Below are 25,979 nucleotides of genomic sequence, written 5' to 3'. Positions count from 1 at the left end.
TTAAATTCCTACCTTATAAAAAAAATCTTAAAAATCATAATTATAAAATCTCTAAACGACTCCAAATCTTAAAAAAAAAACCCTAAAATGCCTTAGATACCAACCTAGTGTACCTATGCTACTTTATCCACTCACTTAACAAAAAATCAATCCACACAACTTGTCAAGATTGATTGTTAGACTCATCCATCTGTCTAGGTTATTAGCTCGTCCAACTTAAACTTACCTGACAGACTAATCAGTTTCGAGTAGTTGAGTTAAAATTGTTAAAGAAGTTGAGTCCTTCCCCCAATCATGCAAAAATTTAATATGTCCCACAATCTCAAACGAGATCATGCTGTTCTGGTCATTACCGACATTAGTTACGGAGCATTATGCATCATGAGATATGCAGGGACGGATCAAACAGGATGTATAACAATCAACATCTATGATGCTAAACAAGGCAAAGGGAGCTCAAGTAAATGGTCAACTGGTGCTCAAGCAGCACTTTATTGTGCTCGAGCGACAAATGACCATTATCAACAAATGCTCAAGGAAAGCCTTCAGGCAAGTGCACATCCAATAAACTAAAGAGGAAATTGATGAGACTTTCAACCTAGTTAATGAGTATCGCATGCATTTTACAGGAGGCAATAAAAAAGAAAAAAGAAGAGCATATTAGAATATGGTTTTGTTAAATTGTCTTCCTTGCATCCTTGGAAACATCTCGAGATATGACCCTGCTCAAACCCTTTGCCATGAATTATGTTCCCTAAATCTTGTTTTATCAATAAATTTACCATTTTAATCACTATAGAGAAAAAAATAAAACTCACTTTGATCACAATAGACAAAAATAAGATTAAGGGTTCATTTACTTGCACAAAAGAAACAAGAAAGAAAAAAAAGCTTATTTGCCATAGATCAACTAAAACAATTAAAATCAGAAATATAATGATGATCCACAAAGGTAAAAGAAAGGCCCACACATTTGCAAGTAAAACAAAAGTAGTTTCAACGGTTTTTTTACCAAAAAGAGCGGTCACGTTTTTTTATTTACCAAAAGGAGCACCATAATTTCAAAACTACCAAAAAGGGCACTAAAAATAATATTATTCCCTTCCTACCTCTCCCGCCAACCTCCTAAATCCCCTCCATTTCCAATGCATCACGTGGGTCTGATATGAGAGTGTGGGTTTGATATGGAAAAATATCAAATCCACGCTGGTCAGATGTGAGAAATATCAGGCCATATGGGAAAATATCATATTCACCGTGGACCTGATATGGGATCATATCAGAACTTTTTTAACTTTGGAGAGGGGATGCATTGGAAAACAACGGGAGAGAGGGGATTTAGATGGTTGGTGGGAGGGGTAGGAAGGGAATAATACTATTTTTGATGCTCTTTTTGGTAATTTTGAAACTAGGGTGCTTCTTTTGATAAATAAAAAAACGTGACCGCTCCTTTTGATAAAAAGTCGTAGTTTCAATCATTTCCAATATGATGATCCTGCCAAAAGATTAAGTTTTCTCAACAAAATAGCACCATTATGTTCTCATTTTCATATTTTGACTGTAAAGTATCAATTTCATCAGATTCAAAGAACTACTTTGTCCTATAATGCATGAGAGATCAACACAACATATCAAGTTCAAACAAATGTAAAGAATAATGCAAGAAGTAAAATGCTAAACTTCCATCTGAAATTTGAGGACTAGGAAAAAAATTCTAGCACATCAGTTGTCATATACTTGCTGTGAACATACAAGCAATTAAATGAGATAAAAACTTTTAAGCAATTATAATCTCAAGCAAAAAACAACTCATTAGCAGCCATGGCAAGCAAATTTTACTAGAATCTAGTTTTCAGATGATAACATGGCAACAAAACCAAATTCATGTCTGAACTGATTGTCACACTAATTCCTTTAGCTAGAACAGTAGAGATTTATTGAAGGTCTCACATTGCGGAGGATGCTACTTAGGAACATAGTAGTAGGGGAGAGCATCGGCCTGCGGTGCTCCAAGCGCATGGGCAACATCTTCTTTCCCTTCCTCCCTCGGCACGATATCAATAAGGAAGTCAAATACATCGGTGCGACTGATTGCAGCTGCTATGTCGTTCTTCTGTAATGTCCGGCGCTTGTTCTCCTCAGCATGAGCCCACGACCGGTGAGTGAGTTCCAGGATGAACATCTCGCAGGCGCGGGCGAAGACCACGGGGGCCTCGGCAGCGATCATGCGCACGTCTTCATCAGCCTTCATGATCTTCTTGATCCTAGCGAGAGGCAGGCTGTGATTGCGGAAGTCTGTGGTCTGCTCGATCTCGCGGTACTGATCGGCCCAGAACAACTGAAGCTGCTGCTGCTGCTGTTGCTGCTGCTGGTGGAAGAGGTTCTGATAAGCCTGGTACGGACCAGCGGCACCAGCGCCGGGAGGGTAGGGGACTCCGACGCCCATCACAGGCGGGACGGGGTGGCCCGGCTGCTGATCCATTCCCAACGACCAACAAACCTGTCTTTAACACACGCCAACGAGAAAACTCCTTTTCAAGAAAAAAAATACCAAGAAAAAACCAAATTCTTATTTGGAAGAAACAAAGGAATAAAACCTAAAATCTTTCGACCAAATTAAAAGGGATCTAATAATTATGAGAGATCTCCAGGGAAAGACTGGACTCTCATCAGTTGAAGAAGATAAAAACAGGAGAAATCCCAAGAATGCGAGAAGAAATCAAGGAACTATGAATCTATGGAAGAAGGGGCGAAAATCGAAAGCTAGTAGTGGTGCAGAAACAGATCAACTTTACCTTACCAGAAGAGAGGGGAGAGGAGAACCTGGAAAAGACTTCACTGCGCCTGAGTAGAGAAAAGGGAGAAACGAGAGGAGAAGAGGACGAGGACGAGGACGAGGACGACGGCAGCTGCAAGACGAGCAGGAGGAGGAGGAGGGTTGGGGAATGGCAAGGCAGAAATTAATTGGATCCTGGAATTAGGGATGGAGTCGGGTATGGACCCTCATATTTATTACCGTAAATGGATTCAGACGGATTCGGATGGAATTAAAACACGGTATTATAAAAATATATATATATATATTCCATTCCAATTTAATCCGAATCCGATCCAATTTAAAAATGATAAATTCGAATTTAAATTATTATTCTTTTATTGTCTAATAAAATAATTAAAATCCATAATAATAATAATAATAATAATAATAATAATAATAATAATAATAATTTAATTTAAATAATAAAATAAAAAGATAAAATGACCGAACAAAATCCAACCAACAAAATCCAAGTCAGATCATCGGAACTCGACCGAACAAATTTTTTGAGTCGGATTTTGAATTCGATCTGAATCTAATCAGAATTATAAAATCCTCCACCCTAATTTAATATTTTCAAATTAAGTCGGATTTGATAAATAGTTTATATTTATTTTTAGCATCCCTTACTTGAGGGTGGTGCTGAATTTCAAAATTTTATCTTTAATGTATTTTTTTAATTATATTATGAATAGAAAAATGAAATGTTCTAAGAAAATATTCAAGGATAAATACATAAAATGATCAGTTACAAAAAGTAAAATGATAGACCATAAATTTATATGTCTATAATTAAATATTTTCTTGAGATTTTTATTTGTACATATATTACTCTTATTAATATTTAACTAAGATCATTTGAATGTTCAAAATAAAAAATAAAATAAATAAAGTAATATAAAAAATAAGAAAAAATAGATAAGAAATTTTAAAAAGTATTTTTTTTAATTCAAATCATTAAAAGAATACTTTAAAAAAGTATATCAAAATAACACTTCACTTATAATGTTTTGATATAATTCCTCTATTTTAATTAAAATTAATCACTTTATAATTGTTTTACTTCAATTTTAGAATTATTTTAACTAAACTTGCTTTAAAGTGGTGTTCATCTTTCTATTGTCAAATTAATTTATAATAAAAAAAAATAGACATAAAATTATACTATTTTTAATTATTTTTTAAATGAGGAATTGTGGTATTAAAGGAGACTTTTTAATTTTCTACCAAAAAAAATTATTTTCAAAATATATTTTAAGTTACTGTGCTATTGTTGCAAGGTATTACATCAAAATAATTATGAAAAATAATAAAAGAAAAGGATTGACTACATCAATATATTATTAGAAGATATTTACTATAATAGATATTTTACTATTATTGTTATTATGAAAAAACCATCAGTTTCTTAAAAAGTGAAAATGTAGGTTAAAAACTTAAAAATGGATCAAATTACAAAGTATTTCTTTATGGAATACTGTTTATTTTTAGGGTTTTATATAGAAAAATAACAAATTTTATTATGTAAAATCCGGAATGATAATGCCGTAGGATCTGCATAGTGTTGTAAACGAGAAGTAGCTGAGTTGAGTCCGCAGGAGAGCGATTTAATGGCGAAGGGATCGTCAATCCAGGCGCTGTACGAGCTCTGCAGGAAGACCTTCTCGCCTTCATCCGCTCCTCCTGCCGCCGCCGCCATCCGAAAGATTGCTGCTCTCTTAGGTATCTTTCTCTTCCTCCCCGCCTTCGATTTCCGTCTTCCGCCTTGCCCTTTGCGACTTCGTCGCTCTCCCATTTTGATTTCTCGTGCCGTTTTCTCGCTTGAATCTTTTGGACTCCCACTGTTTTACATTGGCCGATTGACTCGTGATTCCGATAAAGGTTCTTCCTTTTCTCGAAGAAAAAGAAAAAAAAAAGGGTAACCCTAATCCAAAAATCATCTTAGATATCGAGAAGTAGGAACAAGTTGAACTAACATCATTCTTAGTTGATGTAGGTGAATGTGGAGTTGTCACAGTTGTTCCTATGCGCTTCTCTATTTTTATTGTTATTAATTGGAAAGAATCCTCATATTATTTTTAAGCATTTTCCTCATGATGTTCAGACACAATCAGTCCTGCTGAAGTTGGTCTCAAAGATGATGGTCTGGAAGATGACAGGGGACTTGGGTATTTTGGTTCAAGCATACATAATAATTCAATGAGGGTAGCTAGATGGGCGCAACCGATTACATACTTGCATATATACGAGTGCAAGAGTTTTACAGTAAGTTCAACAACCACTTGCTGAAGTCTTTGATAGATTACATGACATAATTTCAGAAAATTCCAGATGAATTGATTGATTATTTAGTTGATAAAAATTCTTTTTAATTTTTTCGGTAAATAGCAAGGAGAACAAATCTAACGAGGTTAAATTCAACAAGGATGTGGGAAAAAATGAGATTCACTTTATGATAGTTTGAAGAATAATCTTCCTCTTACCATCTACCTAAAACAAAGTTGGATTACACCATCAAAGAAACCCAAAGCAATTTCATCTCTAATGTCTTTAATTGCACATCTGCATACTTGGAAATCAGAAAAATCTACAAAAGGGTTTGCACAAATCTGCAATCTTCCATCATTGGCATTTTGTTTTTGAGGGGTAAGGAAGACAAATTGCCACCCTTTTAATTAAGTCACATTATGGACAGATGAATTATATACAGAAAGCTACGTCCGAATAGAAATGATCTAGTCTGCCTGCAAAGAGGACATCTAAATTCATTGGTAGACCTCCAACTCTGACCAATGTCTGTTAAAATTACATTACAATTGTTCCTTGCTAGCCAAGTGCTTCACTTCCACCTAAGCCTTCACTAAAGGTTAAGGGCCTTGAGAATGATGAGGGACTGGAAAGAAATGTGAGAGAAGTTCATCTGGTACTCAAGCTTCCTTTTTCACCCAAATCAACAATCTCCATCAATGTTGGTCAGTGAATTCGGTTGCCTACTGAAGATTTTAAGTTCACTCTTTCTTCTCTTATTAATTAATATCTGTGAGGGTGCAAAAATTCTGATCTACACCACTGAAATTTAAGATTTGTTTGTACCAAGTTGATCTTGGGGATTATTTTCTTGCACTCTGGAGTCAAGCTTGGTCTTTTTGGTTTTGAAACCCTAATAAACCGACCTTTTCTTCGTACATCAAATTGAAAAATGCTAAAGCATATGAATTAGTTTACAGAAATTAAAACAAAGAAAATAGATGGTGACTAGGACTTTTCTATTTCATTCTAGTCCCCATCTTGTAGGTAAACCTCTCCATGCCCTCATAGATCTCATCACAAATCCCTTAGCCTCACAAATAGTGTAATCCACAAAAGATGTCCAACCCATAAAAAAGTATCCTTTTTATAAACAAACCTAGAGAACCAGCAACTCACTAATACCGACCCCATAAAGTTCTAATATCACAAATGTCCTGCTTCTCAATTACCATCAATCACAATCATTATATTTTTGTACTAATCCAATTGATGAAATGGGCCAACATCTGATGAAAACCTGATAGCATACATGATATGAATATGTTTCATTCGGTGCATGACACAAAAAATCCCCGAAACTGAATTTATCAAAAATAAATAAATAATACCATAACCTGAAATTTTTGGTTGGGATGGATTTCAGGTTATTTAGTGAGTTTTTTTTTTTTTGGATTTTTGGGTTTTATTCTAGCTAAAATATGTAAAAGTTTAGTCATTTTACAGTTGCATAACTTACAATCAATCCACTAGTCATTTGTTATTTTTGAGCCTCTTTGCTAGTCTATAAGTAATAATTAGGAAAACTGGAATTTTCAGGTTGCTTTGGTTTGATTTGGTTAGATATGTTTTTTTTCTTGCTCACTTCTAGTGTGTACTTATACTAATTTGTTTTGAGTTGATACAGATTTGTATATTCTGCTTGCCAACTTCATCAGTTATTCCACTTCATGACCATCCTGGAATGACAGTGTTAAGTAAGGTTCTTTATGGTTCATTGCATGTGAAATCATATGATTGGGTAGAGCCACCATGTATGGCACTGAGCAGTGAGAAATTGCCAGGAGGTATGTTTCGGAATAGATTTGTGAATATCCTTACATTTCATATTGTATCATACAACACTAGATATATTATTCACCTCTTTGCATGAGTATAACTTTGGTTTAATTAAATACGATAATTTTATGTAATTGCTCCACCATGTAAATTTAGCATCCCCTCAATATTTATATGATTTTTAGAACCACCATAATTAAGATAATTAGATTTTCACAAAATTCATCCTTCCCCTACTTAATGCCTTCGGCCCAACCTCTCAGTATGCTCTAGTGTGACACAATACTTTTCTCGTACAGTCTAGGGACCAAAATCCCATGTCGGACTGAATTTCAAACTTTGCTTCTTTGTTTATGGAAAATCTTGGAAATCACTATATTGGCATAATTGTCCATTTCGTGCTGTCATACACAATTCTCACAATGTTTGATTCACTCTTTTTCATGCAGTGCGATTGGCAAAGTTACATATGGACACTGTCCTGTCAGCACCGTGTCCGACCGCTATTTTATACCCAAGAAGTGGTGGCAACTTACATTGTTTCACCTCAGTGGCTTCTTGTGCTGTGCTTGACGTCTTGGCTCCACCATATTCTGAGGAAACTGGTCGCTGTTGTACCTATTACCGTGATCTCCCATACTCCAGTTTCAGTAAGCAAGCATTACCAATCTTCTCATTTGTTCGTATATTAAACTCAATAGCCAAGTCTCATGGTCATGAATGCTTAACTTTAACCTGATTTATAAAATCTTTTTGTTTATTGTATTTGTACAAATTTCACTTGACACACTACTTTTGCTGCTTATTATACTCGTTTAAATCTTTATTTGTGCTGATTTATGCTAGTAGTGTGTCGATGTTATAGATTCCAGTGAATCTAGTGGTGATATAATAACAGTGGTGTAAGTGCAATCTAGACGTGTAGTAGTAGGATGTAATGAATGAGCTGGTCACAATGAAAATAATTACTCAAATTGTACCACTTCAATGCAATATCTGAGATTGATTAATTATCACTTTGCTCAACAGCTTACCATCAACATAAGTAGAAGAAAAAAAAATGTTGAGTCGTTCAACATAGAAAAATCGCGACCTCATTTGCCTATCCTTGTATCAAACCTGCTGATTGTATCACAATCAGGAGATGCGAACAATCTGGTATTAAAGCTTACGAAATGTCTTGGTTTTGCAAAAAGGAGTAATGTTATTCAATTTGGAATGTTATAAAAAAATGAACAACGAGAACACATTTGTGAGAAGAACTTCTAGTTTGATAAATGGGTTCTTCAGAGAATTGATCAGCATGTAACAGAAATTGCAATTTGGCAGCTGCTGAAAGAAGAAATGTAGTGAATGAGAATGAAGATGATTATGCATGGCTTGAGGCTATATCTGACTCTCCAGTTGACATCTATATGCGCACTGGCAGGTATATCGGTCCAGTTGTTCAGGTACGCATTAAATTGCCATGGATATACATAGTCAAGAAAAGACATTAGTGATATCCAGCATTTTCTTAATGATGTTGCATTAACTCCTCGTAACAGGAAGAGTTGAACTCACCGGGATCATGCACTATAGTCTGATGAATCCCTTGGCATTAGTGATATCGAGTAAAAGTTTGACAAACTGTTCTGATACAAATGCGAAGACAGTTTGCAATCTTCCTCACTTGATATGCAAGTCTAACCAGATTGGGCGCTGTGGAGTTCAGTTGATATGGGAATGACTGTTATCGATTGATCAAAAACTCTTGGGTGAGTTGAATGGCCTATCCCATAATGTAATACCCTTGTTCCAATGCGGGTTTTACATTTTCAGAAGCGTGTAAAAAAATGATGTGTTTCTTTGCCTGGTGTAAGAAATACAAAGAATTTGAAGCCCCAAAAAGAGAGGTTATTCTGAATTTGCTTTATATGAATGTTTTTGAATATCATCATACAGGACAAGCCACGGCAAAACTCTCATAAACTGAGGCCTTCAAACGAATTCATACATTTTGACCTCTAATTTTCCATTTTAAACCAGCTGGTCCACACTATATAGTCATTGAATGATTGAGTAAGATTCTCCATCTCAAAATAGTTTACAAGAGATGAGCAATAACGATGACAAAGGAGAAGTAAATCATCATTGAATTCATGCAAATTAGATAGGGAATTCTATTAAGTATACAATTGTAGACCATACAATTTCTCCACCCAGCAAAAAGAAAAACTAAAAACAAAAACAATATCATTGTCGCTGTATCTGAGGAAAGATTCTGTACAAGAAATGAAGAAGGAATTGGTTTTTGCTCCAATAACTTTGCAAGAACAATAACAAAAAAAATACTATCCTTTTCATCTGTCGGCAAAGGTCAAAATTTATTCATTTATTGGGGTGCAGTGAACCAACATTGGCAATGCCAGGGATCTCTGCGATTTTAGAGGCCGGCGTTCTCCTAAAATTTCCAAAGGACTTCCTCAACAGTTGCCATCGCTGGGGCTTCAACTGACCCATCAACTTGAGCTGCTCTCTGCGAAATTTCCTGTTGGCGTACCATTGTCCGCCTCTCCAACCCAGGCCATAGCTGCATGTAAAAAATTAACAGCAATGTTTGCACATGTACGTAACAGTTTCTTATATAAATTGTAAGATTTGGCACCATTTGGAAGTATTTCCATATTAGTGAATGTGGTACGTGCAGTTCTGACAATTTTTGCCTAAAATTTCATTATTGTAATAGTTATTCAACTATAGCAGGATAGATAACAAACTTATAATGATATTATAAAAATTTAATTCAAGTAATCAATGGTTGTAATTGTGGAACTCATATGTTCTTCAAGAAATGAACAGTCATTCAATGTAGAAGAATAATAAAAAAAAAGATAGTAGAAAGCAACAAACCCGACAATAAGAGATGTTCCAGCTGTTGCAATGAAAGCAGCAGAGCTGACATTCCCAGAGTTTGCAATTTTTTTAATCTCTTCATGATCAACGCTATAACTCTTTTTTAACTGAACAAGAAAAATTTTCAATTTAAGTCCAGAATCATCTAATGCAAAGAGTTAACATAGATGACAAACAACACATCATCGCCTAGCTAACAAAATCATTAACATATTAACTTAGAATTTGCAACCTAGTTTGAAGTTTGCATGAATTTCATCGACTTTTCATGCAATAGTTGTCTTATGTAGGTACAAAAAGAAGTTATACATCACAGGCCAGTAAAAGGGAACAGTGACCAAAAAGTACTCCTATCCTGGATTCAAGGATTTTTCATGCTATATCTATCCTTTTTTAGGATTGCACTTGAAATATTTTTTCCTAATTTTATGTGATTTATATAACCAGGTTCTAAATTTCTAAATATTTTTTCAATATATAATTAATTTATATTTATATGCTATTCACCGGTGTAGCATATCATCCATGGATATAATTGAACTTGTAAGTAAAGGTTACAGCAAAACTGGTATTAGGGCTTGTGTGTGAGTGTGAGCTCTTTTGAGGTGTTTCCACCAATCTTGCAAAATATAGACAATAAGAAGAGAAAAAATTATTGATGTCTCAACTCTCAAGTTTTTTTTTTTGATATATTTTATACAGAGCAATATTGGTATGTCTCACCGATAACAATCTAAAAATAAAGTAAATCTTGGTAATTGTGTATCCGCCACAAATTCCTCCATGAAAAGTGTACCTTATAGATCTCATGACATCATCATGACCAAAGCCCTAACCTGCCCATATTCTCTACCATACATCCATCCCTCTTCCAGTTCCACTTTGAATGAGTAGAACAACCAATTTGTGTTTGTGCATTTTCTCTCTATGACCTAACCTCGTTGATGATTTGGTAACATTATCTACATTGATCAATACAATCTAACGAAAGTAACATTAAACTAGCTACTCTGATAGTCTTCGAGGTGGGATGAAGGAACATCACTGTTTCTAGTTAGAGTGGAGTTGATACATTGTTTAATGAAGTCAGGGGGAGGTCTATAAAGCACTTACAGCTTGTTCCATTGACTCGAGCCTTTTTTCAATGTTTGACTGATGGATCTGACGCAGAGAATAACCTGCAAAATAATCAGAAAGCAAAATAAGTTATATAACAACATCCAATATTAACTGATCAACTACCTGCAGATTATAGAGGAGGTATGCAAGGACCAAAGGCATGTGCTATATATCATATCTGGAACAGCAGCTAGAAGAAAGCATCTGCATAACCATATTCCAATGAGGCTGGAGCATCTCAAGCAGTCAAGGGGATATGAATTACCCGGCTGCAACAACCTCTAAACAACTAAGGTGAATCCTCAATATTAGTAACTTAGATACATGGACTCATGGGATGGAGCATGGACTTATTTTAGTTGCCTCTAATTTAATATGGTAATGGCACCCAAAAATCACCATCACGTTTGGCAAAATTTAGCAGGTACTTACATGCTCAACAAAGTGCTGATATGAAATCCTGAAATGCCTTTATGCCACTTGCTACTACATATATAGGAAACACAAGATAATAGTATGCGGCCCTGTGCATCTTAATGAGCCTTCAACAATATCAATTTTTTCCCAAAGATGTGTTGAATACCTACGATTGTGGCTTAGAAGTGAGATAAGGCAATTTGTTTCCTCAAAACTAGACATGATATCTAATTACTACCAACTGCAAATAGGAATGGTAATAAAGCAAAGAAGGGTGCAGACAATATTGTTTCTCTCCTCACACTGCAGATGTGGGGAAGCAAAGCTAATATTAGCCAATAATTTATATTGTTTTTAATTAAAATCAAGCTAGATGAGATGGAAGAGTTTGAATTAAGGCACCTCTCATCCTAATGTGATGGATGATTGTGAACGCCTTGATCGAGATAATTTTTTAAAAGAGGTTGTACAGGTTTTTATGTCTATATAAAGGCTAAGTCCCCTCTTCCCATGTTTGCTCAACCCATAATAGACCATCAAAGGACAGAGGAAGAGGAAGGCCGAGCCACAGGGAACAAAGTTGCGCTTTTGTTTTTGCAACTTGATTTACCTTTGTCCAGATCTTACGTGGTAATCTTAAGGTGTCCTTATCTTCCTCAAAAGGCTCAGATGGAAGGTAAGCACAAAGTTGAGGACAGAGGTCTATCCAACGCTGCGGAAGAGAATAAAGTTTTGATGATTGACCCAAATTGATGCGTCAATTTTGAAGTAAGGAAAGATAACCCATACACGGAGCTAAATTCAGATTTTCTATCATAAACATAGTTTTATCTAAAAGTTCAACCATTATACACAAATAGAGTTAAGATAAGAAGTTAGTTTACCTGCCCATGCAGTAAGAACAGATGCAATAGATGTTCCAATAGTGAAGACCACCCTATGAGTCTCGAAAACATTCTGTACCATTCAACAAAAAATTAATAACATAGATAAAGATTTAATCCAGAAAAATTTCAAGAAACTCCTACATAATCTCAGGAGAGACAACCTATATCTTCCATAGAACGTAACGAAACAAAGTATGCGTTAACTACGTAAAATCCCACTAAGAGATCCCACGGTCACACTAAACAGCTATCAATAGACCGAGACACAAGGCTAACAAACCCCAAACAACCAGTGGAAACATACAAAAAATGCAAACTTTATCCATAGCAATCCGCAAAGCGTTAAAGAATACATAAAATCAGATCAATGCCCCGATGGAGAGAGAGAAGAAAGGATCCACCTTGGTGGAGAGATATGTCTCCTGGACTGCTGACCAGGTGTTGGACACCTTCCTCTTGAGATCGGGAAGAACCATTGGATGGGAGGCGGAACCCTCGCCGCGGCCCCAAATCCGCGGGCTCACCGTGCGAAAGATACCGGAGCGGCGCAGCCGCTGGGTCAACATCTCGTCCCACCGATACTGACGAAGGATCGAAGAGAGGAGGTCGGCGAAGGAGGAAGAGCAGCGAGAAAAGGGCTAAACCCTCCCTCGCCCGGACCCCTGTCGTTGCTTGCCCTCCAAGTTCCGAGTTTAGTGGCAAGGAGAATTATACGAGTGAAATAACAAATAAAAAAAATGACAACCTTATTAGTTTTTGAAAATATTCATTAGGTAATAATTTAAAGGCAAAAAAAAACAATCAAGAGGGGTCATCTCCTGTCCAAAGCATTTGTATTGATGGAAGGTAAAGACCTCCATCTATTTAATATATGAGGATCGTTATTTTCTAGGTCGAATTTTTTAATCATTTTTTACAATTCAAAGGATGTTCTTTTCTATACATTGATAGGGATGTATGATCTTCACTTATAAAATAGGTGGGGATCATATATCCCCACAAATGTATGAGAGTATATTAGAGCCGTCAATTTGGGTTGGTCCTGTTGGATTGATCCGCCCCGTCAAACAATTTAAGCGGATTGAGTTGGAATTTTATCAACCCAAGTCCACCGTGGGCCGACCCGCCTAGGCCCGCGACCCGTGCGGGTTGGCCCGTTCGGACTTGGATTGACCTGCGGGTTGAAAAATATATGTAAGCTAAGTTTTATGCCAATTTATTATGTATACATTTAATTGTAGAAAAACCTGCGGGTTGAAAAATACATGTTTATGTATACATTTAATTGTAGAAAACTTTTTCGAAGTAAAATGTTGAAGATATGAAATATTTTTATTTTTTATTTTTATTTTTGATGGGCCCGCGAGTTGACCTGCCAAACTCGCAACCCGCCTTAGAATGGGTTGGGTTGAAAATTTCCCAACCCATCAAGTTGGCGGGTTGGCCCGCCCCCGCCCCGCCAAATGGTTAGCCTGTCACGGGCCGACCCGCCCCGCCACCAGTTAGCCCGTCTGACAGCTCTAGAGCAGATCTCCTAGATCACTTTTTTGTAGTTCAGGGGATGGACTACTTATATTTGCGGTCTGATCGTCGCCGCAATCCGACCGCAATTAGTTGCGATCTCTTCTTGGGTTCATCGCCCCCACCAGGTTATAGTTTGGTTTGGAGTGGGTGGTCGGAGGCCGCCCGGAGGACACCAGTAGTGGATAAGTGGCCAAGTTGCTGGCCGCCGAGCGAGGGCCTCCTCCGGGCGGCCTCCGGCTGCCCACTCCGAACCAAAACTATAATCTGATGGGGACGATGAACCCAAAAAGGGATCGTAATAAATTACGACCGAATCACGATCACGATCCGACCGTAAATATGAGTGATCTATCTTTTGGACCACAAAAAGTGATCCAGGAGATCCTGGCTCCCAAAACATGGAAAGAAAGCATCCTCTAAACCGCAAAAAGCGGTCCAGAGGATCTCCTCTCCATTACCTCCCATCAATCCATCTTTCCTGATCTAGGAGCGGATCAAGAAAATTGGTCCAGAGGATCCTTTTCTGATCAAGAGGACACCAATCGTGTATATTTATGTTCCTGTCATAAAATACTATTTTCATAATCTCGTAATTGCTATAGTATAAATATTAGATGAATAAATTAAATTCATATTGTGCCGTTACAGTTTTATAACTGTCAGATGAATATAATTGAATTCACATTTTAATTATCACAATGTAAATATTTTTAAACATGTTAAGTATATTTTATTGTAATTAAGAAATTGTAATTGATATAATATGTATAGCAATAAGAATACAGTGATAGTTACAATGCGCTTGATCTATTCAAGATTTAAACGGGAGAGTGGGAGATAATAATGAGAATAGTAATAAAGGATAATAAGATAAATGTATACACTTAAACGAGCTGATAAGGGATGTTTGTTTTTTTCCCTACAGATACCAAATTGAGAAGAGGGTGATAATTTTATAATAATGAGGCAAGAAAAAAAAATTGAGATGCTCTTCTTACTTTTACTATAATTTGTGGAGTTTAGCCAAGACGTAATATAAACAGTGAGTGTATGGATCGAATATCACATGTATAATTGAATTTACCTCTCCCTATAGGAGCACAGATCTTTTCTACTGGATTTTTTTTTTTTGGTTTAGGAGATGTGTCATTCATATTTGTGGTTGGATTATGATCATGATCCGGCCACAAATTATTGCGATCCCTTCTTGGGTTCACCGTCTTCACCAAGTTATAATTTTTGTTTAAAGCAGGCGGCCGGAGGCATCCGGTGGTGGATAAATCGTCAGGTTACTGGGCGCCGAGCAAGGATGTCCTCCGACCGCCTGCTTAGAACAAAAATTATAACTTAGTGGGGGCGGTGAACCCAAGAAAGGATCACAACCATTTACGACTGGATCGTGGTCACGATCCGACCACAAATACGAGTGACATATTCCTTGGACCACAAAAAGTAGTCCAGGAGATCCTGCCTCCCCCCTATAGGCGACGGATCCAGGGGCATGAATCCTCTGGTCCCGAATCCCTGGATCAGTTCTGGTCCCTTGCTCATTCATTAGTTGGATGGGCTGGATCTCACCTGTTTAATAGGTGGGATTCAATCCACCCATCCAATGAATGAATATGGTCTCTTTTGGTTCAGAAAAATCTGGAGCAGAGGATCTGGCCTCCGAATCCAGAGTTTAGTTGTCAATATAATTTGTTGTCTAGGTTCGGTTCGGTTTCAACAAGACGTCGGACGACATAGGAGCTCCGCGAACTGCTTGGCATCCATGCAGTGCTCACGTGATTCATGGCAAAATTGATGTCCCGACTTCTTAAGGAGGTCGACGTAGAGGTGTAATCGAGTCGAGCCGAGCCGAATTCTTGAATGCTTGAACTTGACTCGTTTATAATCGAGTCGAGCTCGAGCTTTATTTAACGAATATATTCATGGCTCACGAGCTTATTCGAACTTTTATCGAGTCTAAACAGGCTTAATAAATATAAATCATAAATTTAAATATTCATTAAAAACTAAATTATATATTTAGAGAAAGTTATAATAATATTATTAAAATTTATAATTATATTCTGATAAATAAATTTAATATATTTGTCTATATTTTTCAAAAGTAAGTATAAAATCTATAAATTTAATATCAAAATTATTATTATTTTTTATTTAAAAGTTGCTTAATGAGCTTAACGAACGTGTTCACTAGCTAACGAGCCGAATATTACGAAGCTTGAGCTCGGTTTGTTTATCTTAACGAACCTCGTTAAACGAACTCAAACGAGCTTTTATCGAATCGAGTTTCGAATAGCTCGCGAGCGGCTTATTTATTTACATCCCTAGGTTGACAGAGTCTGAGTTGCTGATGTCTCGACCGACGTCGAACTCCCTGAAGTTGAACTGCCACACGATGAGGCGTCCGGAGGCGGAGGAAGGGGGGAGCCTGGCAGCATTGGTGAAGGTGAGACCCAGCTGGATCAGGTGGAGGAGGTCCACGTTGGCGCGGAGGACATGGTTGTTGTTGCCCGCATGGCACTTGAAGTCGCCGAGGGGGCGGATGGCGACGCCGGGGAACTCGGTGTCCATGGCGACAAGGGGGAAGTCGTCGACGATCTCGCGATGATAGCGAACTCGGATTCGAGGTTACCTGCCCAAACGTTGCCGATCTCGACGCCGCCGGCATCGTCGCTCTTCAGCGTAGAAGATCAAAGCGAACGGGCACAAGAAATCTTAGATCTGAGGTCGAGTGGATGGAACTGGAAGATCAAATGGAGGTGGTTTTTCTATTTATTTATTTATTCCTTTTTTTGGATTTTAATTCGCTGTCGGCGTTCCAAAAAAAAATTGTAAAAGAGGCGACTATTTGACAAAAACACCCTCAGACTCTACTTTATAAAATTCATTTTTATCAATAATTCCTATAATAATCTCGTCCTAAGCCCTCGCCTCCTTCCTTGCTTCGAACTCCTCAACTCCCGACTCCCTTCTGTTCTCCACGCTTCCCTTCCCTTCCCTTCGCTTTTCCGCTGAATTGCGCGCGGAAAATTGAAGTGGAAGAAGTAAGGAGAAGTTTCCGCTTCTGCAACAGTTTATCCATTCATTCTGCAATTGTTGCTTTCCTTTTCTTGTTTCCCAAGTAAACAAAACAGAGCGCCGCAGCAGCAGCGGCGGCTGTCATGCAGGGCGCCTCCCGGAGAAGAGCCTTGGCGAGTTCCGGCGTCGTCGCCGGCTCCGTCTGGGAGGCGAGGATGCGAGTCGACGCCGTCAACGGCGGCGTTAAGGTCTTCAACGCCGGAGGCGGCGACGGCGACGGTGACGAAGAGGGAATGCGGGTCTACCGGCGGCTTCGCCGGAACCAGAGCGACAGCATCGCGTCCGCGAGGAAGAGGAGGATCTGGACGCCGCCGCTGGTCGAGGGAAGAAGCCCGATTCAGCTGCGCAAGGCGAGGGAGGCGACGTTGCTGGCGATCGGAGATGGGGGAGAGGGAGCGATGGTGGATGTCGGGATCGAGGATGATGATAGGTGGAAGAGCTTCGATGATAAGGAGATGGATCTGCCGGCGGAGAGGAGGAACACTGTGGTGGACGAAGAGGAGAAGACCATTAATCAAGTGCACGAGACCCCAGTGTCCTCGCCGGCGGTGGATAAGTTCCATGATTGCCTCGCGCCATCGCAAGATGCGGAACAGAGGAAGGGATTGAATCATCGGACAGCCGATCCAGATCCCGCTGATCCACCTGTTCTCAAATTTGGGAAAAAATCGAATCGCCCACTGATTCTTCCATCACCAGCTCCCGAAAAGAAGATGATGAATCAAAGCGTAACTGATCCAGATCCTGCGGATACAAATCCTTGTAAGCTGCTCCTGTTCATGAATTCCAACTAAATATAGAAATCAAACAGGAGTGAATTGTGTTCCCATAATCACCAGATGCAGGAAAGAAGTTGAATCGCTTCACAATCAATCCAGATCCTGTTGGTACACCTTCTTGTAAGCACTCCTCTTTCTTAGTTTCTAGAATTATTCAATTCGTTCTTGAAGTTTGATGCTTGAAACTATTCTATTTTACCTATTTCTCAACAGTTGATGGGGCAAGTGAACTGTATGAAACATCCAAAAAGAACCACAACAGATTGCAGAGCATTGGTCAGTGATTCAAACTGCTACCTTTCTGCAAATCTCCGTTCTTCTCACTGCAAATTGTTCTAACATACTCATTGTTCAGTGGATTTGGTTATGTGGAGAGATGTACCCAGAACAGCATTAGTTTTTGGTCTCGGCACCTTCATTCTGGTTTCATCTTCCTACGCGGAGGATCTAAATTTCAGGTGAGAAGTGAACATGATTCTAATCACAAATTCTCATTGATTTACCATTCTAATTTATGTGCAAGGGCATCATTATGCAGGTTGATTTCAGCTACTTCCTATTCTGGCCTTATTTATCTTGCATTAATATTTATCTACAAGTCCATCTTGCGCAGGTAGTTCCCAAGCGATGTTTAACCTGACCATGAAGTGAACTTTGAACTACCACTTCCCTTGCTTTGTTCTGATCACAATTTTTGTTGTGGAGCAGAGGAGAGTTGGAGTATGATGAAAGGGATGAGAGATACATGGTGGGTGAGGAAGAGGCCATCTGGATTCTAAGGCTGCTTCTTCCTTACCTAAATGAAGTACTGTTCAAGATGAGGGTACTCTTCTCTGGAGATCCTGCAGCTATCATGAAGGCAAAAGTTGCTCTTTTTCATCATTTTCTATGACACCCTATTTTTTCCCCCCTTTCATTGTCCTTGTGAGATTGGTGAATATGGTCGATTGTAGCAGATGGCTGTGCTGTTGTTTGTTATGGCAAAGTGTGGAGGCTCCATCACCATTTGGACCCTTTCAAAGCTGAGTAAGTTCTAGATTTGAAAAGAAGTCACAAAAATTCCATCTAGCTTTGACCGAGTAAAGCTTCACTTTCCTATGCAGTGTTCTTTGGAGTCTTTGCTGTTCCAAAAATCTACACTTCTTACACCACTCAGCTGTTAAAATTTGGTAAGTGAGCTGTGTCATTGTTTATTTTGACGAAATTTATATGGAATACCACCTCCTCCGGTCATTGAGTTCTTTCAAGCTTAGTGTTGCTTTCAATGAATTCCTGAAGTTGCTTTCAATGAAATTCATCATAATTTACTATCTATTTATCCAAAACAAAGTTAAATTATACTCATCCATACCAACAGTTTGATCACAATCTGAAGTTAAATTCTACTTATCTAAACGATGGAACTTGATTGAGTGTAGGTAAATTCTGGCGGGAGAGGCTCAGGGATGGATGGGAATCATGCACCTACAAGAAGGCTGTGGCGGCCGCCATCTTCACCATAATCTGGAGCATCTCCTCCACTGCCGGTCGCACCTGGGCCGGTAACTATCAACCACTAAGCCTCCTCCATGAACACACCCATCGTCAGTGCCTCCATCAAATATTATTTCTTAATGCCACTTCCTGAGCAGTGTTCATGCTGGCGGTGGCCTTCAAGTTGTACCAACAACGTCTGTCCCACGACTGTAACAATCAGGAAGCAGAGGTGATGGCCGAAGAGGTAGCGATGGCACAAGAGGAAGTTCCCAAAGCAGGCCACCACCGCTACAGTGGCCCCTAAAAGAAACTAGGTCATGAGACATAACAAACCAAAGAAAGGCATCTTATTCATGATGTAAATCTTCCATGTGATTGGGGAAAGGTGACAGGGAAAGGTGATGAAAAAGAAAACATCTTTAGCAATTCCTATTCGTTTCCTTCTTTTTGCTTTTTCAGAATAAAACACAAGTCTTCCAACATTCAGCAACACTGCATTCAAAACGCTATGACGGAGCCACCAGCTGCTATGCACAACAAGAGCAGAAACAATCACAGTGGCCTTTGATTTCTTCCTTGTTTGTGGGTTTGTTCCACGGCTATAGCTGGCGTGGGAGGCCCTGTCGCCGTGCGTGGTATAACGCGTGGCGTCCTCTGCTGTGGCCACGCCGATTTCTTTGACCATTCCCTATCGGCAAAGCTGCTCATTAAACAAGGGAGTGAGTTGGCTTCTGCTGTTTTTGCTTCGCTGGGAGGGAGAAGACTCGAAGACGGGGGCAAAGGCATGTGCAGAGTGACACGGGGGCGTGGCAGCTTGGCAGGGGCCTCAATGATTTTTTTTCCCTTTTTATATGGACTTGTGATATTTATTTAATTATTATTGTTTTTATCAGAATTGTTTATTTAATTTTTATTATTTTATACTTTTTAATAAAATCAACCCTATCAGATTGGGCATGACTAGTCTATAGTAAACTCTACCCTTCTAAATTTGGTCGCATCTTACCTTCCCCTTCAATTGGAACACGCAAATACAGCGACAATTGGAGCCAATCAAGAAGCGGGTAGTTAACATGGGTACATGGAAGGTAAGCTACAGGAGGGAAAATAGCTGACATTTTATAAGGAGGAAAGGGGGAAAGAAAAAGGGCGCAGAGAAGCGAGAGAGAGAGAGAGACCAGCGAAATGGCTTCCGAAAGATGCTGCTTTTTCCTCGAGATCGTCCTCTCTATCATCCTCCCGCCGCTAGGCGTCTTCCTCCACTACGGCTGCTGCAGCGTACTGATTCCTATCCTGGATCTATTTCGCCTTCTTTTTTTTGTTGCTGTTGTTATTTCTTCGATGTTGATTCGTGTTTTGGATCTTCAGATGGAGTTCTGCATCTGCTTGCTGCTGACAATTCTGGGGTACTTGCCGGGCATCATCTACGCGATCTACGTTCTCGTCGCAGTCGATCACGAACCCTATCGGAGATATTACTACCAGCCCCTCGCGTAGAGGATTTGCATCGTAGCCGCGGTTCGTCTTCATCAATAAACTAGAGTCAAGTTTCTTCTATCTGTCGATCCTTGTGATTTGATGTTGTTATGTGATTTCCGATTTCGTTTGAAACTATGGTGTGTAGCATTGTGAGATCATGCTTCGATTTCTCCCCTTTTGCTAAATTCACATCGTCGTTTATGTTTCCATCCAAATGTGGTGTCTTTTTCCTGTATTGTGCTGTCTATCAAAGCGAGTTGAGTGGCAATTTTAAAGGATCTAGGGACAGATGCAACATTGAATTGATCGCAGGAAGCAAATGAAGGATCTTGCAAAAACCGTATCATTTCGAAAGCAACAATCCATTCCAATGCAAAAGGTTAGATTATTGAAACCCTAATTCGAACTCACCAGAAGCAGCACAGAGCTCAGTAGATGAAGGGCACAAATGCCTTCCTGGATTTGGGATAGGCATCTCCGAACTTGTCCCGATACCACTGCAAATTCGCCCTTGCCCGGGGACCTAAGTTCGAGCAGGTGTAGAGGAAGAAGCCCATGGCCGCCGGCAACCACGCCATAACCGCCCAACCTAGCCACTCCATCATCTCCCCCATGTAGTTTGGACAGCTCACCAGCTCGAACCACCCTCCCCTGGGTATCTTGTACCCTCCCCCCTCGGCCTTGAGCCTCATCAACGCCGAATCCGAGGTGATGTTGATCGCCATGCCCCAGAAGAAAACCACCGCCCCCGCCGCCGCCCGCAACCAAGCCTGGGCTTGGTGCCCCGTGTAGTCGGCGTAGTGGGAGATGGAGCGGGACTGGAGGTAGGCGTTGAGGAGGTTGAAGGCGAAGCCGAAGAGGGCGATTAGGAGAGGAAAGCCGGCGGCTTTCTTGGAGGAGGAGGAGGAGAAGTGGAGGCGAAGCGGGTAGACGATGGTGCGGTGGACGTAGTGGAGAAGATAGAGAGAGAGGACAGCGAGCGCGAAGGGGTGGGAGCGGTGGCGGCCGCGGGGGTAGAGCAGGAGCGTGAGCCACAGCGTAGGGCTTTCCATCAGGAACCAGGCGAGGGGCGCGGGCAGCGACGGCCCCCATCCAGGCCGGACATGCTTCCCGTAGGGCGCCGTCAGGAACTGCAACGCCGCCACACTGACCGGACACAGCGCGTAGAACGAGAAGAGGGCTATCGAGAACAGATCGGCGACTTCCAGTTCCTCCATCCTTTCCCAAATTAGAGATCCAGAAGAGATCAGGTCAATTCCATCCCTTTTTTTTTAAGAAATCAAATATTACCAATAAATGCACAAAATTTTCATAATTAACTTGTACAATTAGGGGAACACATTTTGTGTTCGTTCCAATAATAATAATAATAATATCTAACTCTCAAAAGAAAGAAAAAACAAAGAAGACAGAATCATAATATTTATATAGAAAATTTTTCTTCATCCTCTGGAAGAGTAGAGAATTATCAATCGCCCTGTCGCAGTCAATGCAAAATATTTTAGAACTTTCCCCCCTTTAAATTAATTAATTAATTAATTAGTTGGTTAATTACCTCGATCCTTCAACCCATGGCTCCTCCACTAAACGAGCTCCTTGAGCTATCGTATTCATATTGCTGAGGTGAAGGCCCGCTCATGATGTCCTACATCCAGTCAAAATTTTTGATAGTAATAATTTATTATTATTTAATTAAATTATAATTGTAATTGTAATTACTCGTGTGGAGACTTGAGTTTGGAACGATGGAGTCGTTGTCCTGAAGAAACAAGACTGGATGTTGTCGTCGGCCATGTCCCTCAGCCGGTTGAGTTCCGGCAGGACTACCGTCACTAGATCGGGCCGGTCCTTCCTCCGCAACTCGGCGCAATTCAACGCCATCTTGGCTAGGGACATCGCCTCCGGCACCGGCCAGTCGCCGACCGCCGGGTCCAGCATCTCCTCGAAGGTTCCCTTCTCGATGGCCCTGTCCACGTAGTGGGTCAGACCCATCGCCGGCCTCCCGGTCACGAGCTGCAGCAGCAAGATCCCGAAGGAGTACACGTCGGACTTGATCCCCAGCATGCCCGTCTGCTGGTACTCCGGGTCGATGTAGCAGAACGTACCCGCCGTCGCCGTCATCCGGTACTGCGTCACGGTGTCCGCCACCGACGGCGGCACCAGCCGCGCCAGCCCCACGTCGCCGATCTTGCTCACGTAATTCCGGTCGAGCAGGATGTTCGCCGGCTTCAGGTCCCGGTGCACCAGCGGCTCCGGCTTCGTCTGGTGCAGGAACAGCAGGCCCGTGCCGATCTCGGCTGCGATCCGGAACCGGTGCTGCCAGGGGATCGCCGTAGTGTTCCCTCGCCGGAAAAGCCGGTCGTCCAAGCTCCCGTTCGCCATGTACTCGTACACCAAGCAGCCGTACTCCGGGCAAGCCCCCAGCAACAGAACCATATTCGGGTGGCGGATGCAGCACAAGATCTCGACTTCCTGCTGGAACTGCGACCTCCCCTGCGCCGCGTCCGGCCGGAGAACCTTCACGGCCACCGCCGTGTGGTCCAGCGTGCACCTGTAGACCGGCCCGTACCCGCCTTCTCCGATCTTCCTGCTCTCCGCGAAATACTCTGTGGCCACTTCGATCTCCTCGATCGTGTACCGGCGATACCTCAACGTCGTGTGATCGAAAGCGCTGCTCTTCTTCTCGGCGTTGATCCGCTTCTGCGCCTCGGATTCCGCGATCCTCTTAGACGCTTCTGCGGTCCGCACCGCCGCCACGCACTTGGCCTTCTCCGCCTCCGCCATAGCCATAGCTACCTCCTCTGCCATCCGAGCTTCTCTGATCCTATGCTCCTCCTCCATCTTCCAACGCTGAAGCTCCTTTGCCTGCAACAACGACGACAACAACAATAACAGCACAACTTTTCTCGATTCGGAATTGATCGAATCAATCACCTTCTGCTTCGCAGTGATCGCTTCTTTGCAGGCCGAGTTGTACATGTCCATCGTCTGCTTCAGCTCCATTCTCAATCGTCTGATCTCTGCCATTTCTTCATCCTAAGAATTGCATCAAATGCCTATCAAACAACAGTTTTTTTTAAAAAAAAAAATTAAGCATTTCTTCGCCTTCTGTTTGATCGTGCTCACCATGATTAACTGAGAATTGGACGGCGCATTCTCGGAGGAGATTGAAGAGTAGCCATCGTCGAACGAGGAGTGAACACCTACAGACTTGCGCGGAGACTCGAAGCTATAATTCATGATGTCTGAAACATTTGAAGATCTCGGAGGGTAGTTTCTTTCGAAGCTCGGCCTCCCGTTGCTCACAAACGATATGTCACTCTCTAGCATCACTTCTCCATATGATTTTGTTGAAGAAATATTCCCTCCTCTGGTGAAAGGTGACCTACACACACATATATATATACCATCATTCAAAGTGTTCTGATTGTTGTTGTTGTTGTTTATACTTCAGTATCGAAATTGAAACCTTACTTTATCGATTCAGTTTCTTTATGCAAGTTCCATTGAGGAGCCAATGCTGCAGGCTCATTTTGCACTGCAAAGAAGTTTCAAGTTTCTAAGAATCTGAAAAGTACTTGAGCTTGCTGAAATATTCAGATTCATACCTTTGATGACATTTTTAGGGATATTGTTTGGGATTTCAGGTTTAGGAGCTGCTTGGATGGAGATTTGCGGCCGGAGAGGTGGTGGAGCTGACCTAACAGCACTCCTCGCCGAGGAGACCTTCCCTTTCGAGACGACAATCACTGTACAGAAATCAGGCACAGCTTTGCTGATGTTTGTACTCAGGTCTGTGCTCCTAAATGATCTGTTCAATAGATATATAAGTTGATTAATCTATTAGAGTGGAAGATAATATATAATGATAGTTAACTAACTTAATTACCTGTAGAATCCACCTTTAGGCGACGCACCGATCACTAGCTTCTCTATTGAAGACTGCGAAACAAACTCAACGATTGCTTTGGCGACATCGGCGTCCTCGAGCACGATGTCTTTGCAATGAACCTATTCAAGAAATTAGCACTCGATGCATCACGACTTTAATTAAAGCATTCGATGGACTTGCGAAACCAAGCCTACTCACATCTTTTCTTGAGCAAAAACATCGAAACGGGACGAAGATTTCCCTCAGGGCACTGTTTGTCGTAGAATCTACTACACATATGTATAGATATATTAGATTCAACGTGATCCCTCCAAATTAAGATGATCAAAGAAACATAAAAGATGGAACGAAGATCGGAGATAGAGCGTACGCGATGATTTGGTGTTGACATGGATGATGATGAGGGTCTGTCCTCTAACAACGATATTGTCCAAAGCCCATCGGAAAGCACTCTGGCTATTCTTGTCCTTGTCAATGGCCACAGCCACGAGAGGCCAGCCTGCGCCATCTAAATTCTCCCTCTGGTTCGTTCCTTTTTGCATACTTCAAACGACGACGACGATGACAACTAGATAGAAAAGCTTAAGCATGTATAGGTATACACACACGCTCACGCTCTCTTAATTTGTCTCTAATGCCTCTTGAGAGGGAGGCAAAAGAGATGGAAGTCGAAATTTTGATTTTGTTTTTACCACCACCACCAGCTTTCTTGTTTATGCAACTAGTACTGTTTCATTTTCTTCTTTAATTCATTTTTGCTTCTCTTCTATTGTGAGGTGAAGCGTCGAAAAAGGGTGGTCACATCTTGTTCTTGGTTGCATTGGACGAGTGCTGCCTTAAATTATCTCATCAGGTTTGGTATAATTAGAGTTTTTGAATTGGGACAAATACAAGAGGAATGTTAGGAGGAAGGATCTATTAATATCTCATGTCATATTAAAATATACATTAAAAGAGGTAATATATATATATATATATATATATATATATATATATATATATATATATATATATATATATATATATATATATATATATATTTTAAAAATATACATATATTATTATATAATGTGAATAAAAATAAGTCGATGTATTAAGGAGCACAGATCTCCTGAATCACTTTTTTTGTAATATAGAGGTTGTGTCACTCGTATTTGCGGTTAGATCATGATCCGACCGTAAATGGTTGCGATTCCTTCTTGTGTTCATCGTTCCTATCAGGTTATAATTTTATTTGGAGCGGGCGGCCGGAAGTCGTCCGAAGGCCTCCAGTGGTGGATAAGTGGCCAGGTTACTGGGCGCTGAGTGAGGGTGTCCGTCGAGCAGCCTCTGACCGTCCATTCCGAACAAAAACTATAACCTGGTAGGAACGATGAATCCAAAAAAAAATCGTAATAATTTATGATCGGATCACGATCATAATCCAACTACAAATATGAATAGTATATTACTAGATAACAAAAATGATCTAAGAGATCCTACCTCATGTATTAAGACATTAAAAGAGAGACTGAGATGAT

General features: G+C 40.4%; 7 protein-coding genes across 15 annotated transcripts; 3 read left to right on the top strand and 4 right to left on the bottom strand.

Annotated features, from left to right (window-relative positions):
* Positions 1-1,812: 1,812 nt before the first annotated feature.
* LOC121972579 (nuclear transcription factor Y subunit C-6-like) lies at positions 1,813-2,986 on the bottom strand. 6 transcript variants are annotated; one of them, XM_042524242.1, is made up of 2 exons: positions 2,796-2,986; positions 1,813-2,504 (listed from the first exon to the last, which is right to left on the bottom strand). In XM_042524242.1, exon 2 carries the CDS (start codon positions 2,480-2,482, stop codon positions 1,964-1,966), a length of 519 nt encoding a protein of 172 aa, XP_042380176.1. In that variant the 5' UTR covers positions 2,483-2,504; positions 2,796-2,986; the 3' UTR covers positions 1,813-1,963. The 6 variants fall into 6 exon arrangements, with proteins under 6 accessions (XP_042380176.1, XP_042380170.1, XP_042380182.1 ...); XM_042524236.1 differs by having other exon boundaries at positions 1,813-2,500; XM_042524248.1 differs by having other exon boundaries at positions 2,801-2,986.
* A 1,375-nt stretch (positions 2,987-4,361) lies between these two features.
* LOC121972569 (plant cysteine oxidase 3-like) lies at positions 4,362-8,819 on the top strand. Its single transcript, XM_042524225.1, has 6 exons — positions 4,362-4,540; positions 4,923-5,083; positions 6,753-6,912; positions 7,354-7,554; positions 8,234-8,355; positions 8,452-8,819. Exons 1-6 carry the CDS (start codon positions 4,429-4,431, stop codon positions 8,488-8,490), a joined length of 795 nt encoding a protein of 264 aa, XP_042380159.1. The 5' UTR covers positions 4,362-4,428; the 3' UTR covers positions 8,491-8,819.
* Positions 8,820-9,027: 208 nt separating this feature from the next.
* Positions 9,028-12,934, bottom strand: LOC121972552. The gene is made up of 5 exons (XM_042524208.1): positions 12,624-12,934; positions 12,220-12,292; positions 10,913-10,977; positions 9,797-9,906; positions 9,028-9,476 (listed from the first exon to the last, which is right to left on the bottom strand). The coding sequence occupies exons 1-5, from the start codon at positions 12,786-12,788 to the stop codon at positions 9,275-9,277; spliced, it is 615 nt and encodes a 204-aa protein (XP_042380142.1). The 5' UTR covers positions 12,789-12,934; the 3' UTR covers positions 9,028-9,274.
* Positions 12,935-16,678: 3,744 nt separating this feature from the next.
* Positions 16,679-20,048, top strand: LOC121972518 (reticulon-like protein B21). Of its 3 annotated transcripts, XR_006109346.1 has the most exons (11): positions 16,680-17,595; positions 17,673-17,732; positions 17,826-17,888; positions 17,968-18,070; positions 18,151-18,225; positions 18,321-18,471; positions 18,569-18,638; positions 18,716-18,781; positions 19,031-19,153; positions 19,244-19,486; positions 19,576-20,048. XR_006109346.1 is itself a non-coding variant. In XM_042524178.1 (10 exons), exons 1-10 carry the CDS (start codon positions 16,917-16,919, stop codon positions 19,390-19,392), a joined length of 1,539 nt encoding a protein of 512 aa, XP_042380112.1. In that variant the 5' UTR covers positions 16,680-16,916; the 3' UTR covers positions 19,393-19,572. The 3 variants fall into 3 exon arrangements, 2 of the variants coding, with proteins under 2 accessions (XP_042380120.1, XP_042380112.1); XM_042524178.1 differs by lacking the exon at positions 19,576-20,048 and having other exon boundaries at positions 19,244-19,572; XM_042524186.1 differs by lacking the exons at positions 18,151-18,225; positions 19,576-20,048 and having other exon boundaries at positions 16,679-17,595; positions 19,244-19,572.
* A 155-nt stretch (positions 20,049-20,203) lies between these two features.
* On the top strand, positions 20,204-20,782 carry LOC121972560 (hydrophobic protein OSR8-like). The gene is made up of 2 exons (XM_042524215.1): positions 20,204-20,366; positions 20,457-20,782. The coding sequence occupies exons 1-2, from the start codon at positions 20,274-20,276 to the stop codon at positions 20,583-20,585; spliced, it is 222 nt and encodes a 73-aa protein (XP_042380149.1). The 5' UTR covers positions 20,204-20,273; the 3' UTR covers positions 20,586-20,782.
* Positions 20,659-21,858, bottom strand: LOC121972536 (steroid 5-alpha-reductase DET2-like). Of its 2 annotated transcripts, none has more exons than XM_042524201.1 (2): positions 20,979-21,858; positions 20,659-20,797 (listed from the first exon to the last, which is right to left on the bottom strand). In XM_042524201.1, exon 1 carries the CDS (start codon positions 21,782-21,784, stop codon positions 20,996-20,998), a length of 789 nt encoding a protein of 262 aa, XP_042380135.1. In that variant the 5' UTR covers positions 21,785-21,858; the 3' UTR covers positions 20,659-20,797; positions 20,979-20,995. The 2 variants fall into 2 exon arrangements, with proteins under 2 accessions (XP_042380135.1, XP_042380130.1); XM_042524196.1 differs by having other exon boundaries at positions 20,669-20,811.
* A 222-nt stretch (positions 21,859-22,080) lies between these two features.
* On the bottom strand, positions 22,081-25,001 carry LOC122041061 (U-box domain-containing protein 35-like). Its single transcript, XM_042600609.1, has 8 exons — positions 24,794-25,001; positions 24,658-24,725; positions 24,457-24,578; positions 24,176-24,378; positions 24,042-24,105; positions 23,694-23,952; positions 23,502-23,603; positions 22,081-23,432 (listed from the first exon to the last, which is right to left on the bottom strand). Exons 1-8 carry the CDS (start codon positions 24,999-25,001, stop codon positions 22,260-22,262), a joined length of 2,199 nt encoding a protein of 732 aa, XP_042456543.1. The 3' UTR covers positions 22,081-22,259.
* Positions 25,002-25,979: the final 978 nt, after the last annotated feature.

The sequence above is a fragment of the Zingiber officinale genome, chromosome 1B (genome assembly GCF_018446385.1).
Source record: "Zingiber officinale cultivar Zhangliang chromosome 1B, Zo_v1.1, whole genome shotgun sequence".
NCBI lineage: Eukaryota > Viridiplantae > Streptophyta > Magnoliopsida > Zingiberales > Zingiberaceae > Zingiber > Zingiber officinale.
The sequence above is the reverse complement of the archived record's forward strand: the minus strand, read 5'-3'. Positions and strand labels throughout refer to the sequence as shown.

Coding starts and splice junctions, on each gene's coding strand:
- LOC121972579 (XM_042524242.1), bottom strand. CDS start 2,482: ATGGATCAGCAGCCGGGCCACCCCGTCCCGCCTGTGATGGGCGTCGGA.
- LOC121972569 (XM_042524225.1), top strand. CDS start 4,429: ATGGCGAAGGGATCGTCAATCCAGGCGCTGTACGAGCTCTGCAGGAAG. Junction 6,913..7,353: donor CAGTGAGAAATTGCCAGGAG/GTATGTTTCGGA, acceptor TTTTTCATGCAG/TGCGATTGGCAAAGTTACAT. Junction 8,356..8,451: donor ATATCGGTCCAGTTGTTCAG/GTACGCATTAAA, acceptor TCCTCGTAACAG/GAAGAGTTGAACTCACCGGG.
- LOC121972552 (XM_042524208.1), bottom strand. CDS start 12,788: ATGTTGACCCAGCGGCTGCGCCGCTCCGGTATCTTTCGCACGGTGAGC. Junction 12,293..12,623: donor AGACATATCTCTCCACCAAG/GTGGATCCTTTC, acceptor TGAATGGTACAG/AATGTTTTCGAGACTCATAG. Junction 9,477..9,796: donor GGAACATCTCTTATTGTCGG/GTTTGTTGCTTT, acceptor TTTTACATGCAG/CTATGGCCTGGGTTGGAGAG.
- LOC121972518 (XM_042524178.1), top strand. CDS start 16,917: ATGCAGGGCGCCTCCCGGAGAAGAGCCTTGGCGAGTTCCGGCGTCGTC. Junction 18,472..18,568: donor ATCCTGCAGCTATCATGAAG/GCAAAAGTTGCT, acceptor CGATTGTAGCAG/ATGGCTGTGCTGTTGTTTGT. Junction 19,154..19,243: donor TGCCGGTCGCACCTGGGCCG/GTAACTATCAAC, acceptor CTTCCTGAGCAG/TGTTCATGCTGGCGGTGGCC.
- LOC121972560 (XM_042524215.1), top strand. CDS start 20,274: ATGGCTTCCGAAAGATGCTGCTTTTTCCTCGAGATCGTCCTCTCTATC. Junction 20,367..20,456: donor TCCACTACGGCTGCTGCAGC/GTACTGATTCCT, acceptor TTGGATCTTCAG/ATGGAGTTCTGCATCTGCTT.
- LOC121972536 (XM_042524201.1), bottom strand. CDS start 21,784: ATGGAGGAACTGGAAGTCGCCGATCTGTTCTCGATAGCCCTCTTCTCG.
- LOC122041061 (XM_042600609.1), bottom strand. CDS start 25,001: ATGCAAAAAGGAACGAACCAGAGGGAGAATTTAGATGGCGCAGGCTGG. Junction 24,379..24,456: donor CCTAAAGGTGGATTCTACAG/GTAATTAAGTTA, acceptor TCTATTGAACAG/ATCATTTAGGAGCACAGACC. Junction 23,953..24,041: donor AAAGAAACTGAATCGATAAA/GTAAGGTTTCAA, acceptor ATGTGTGTGTAG/GTCACCTTTCACCAGAGGAG.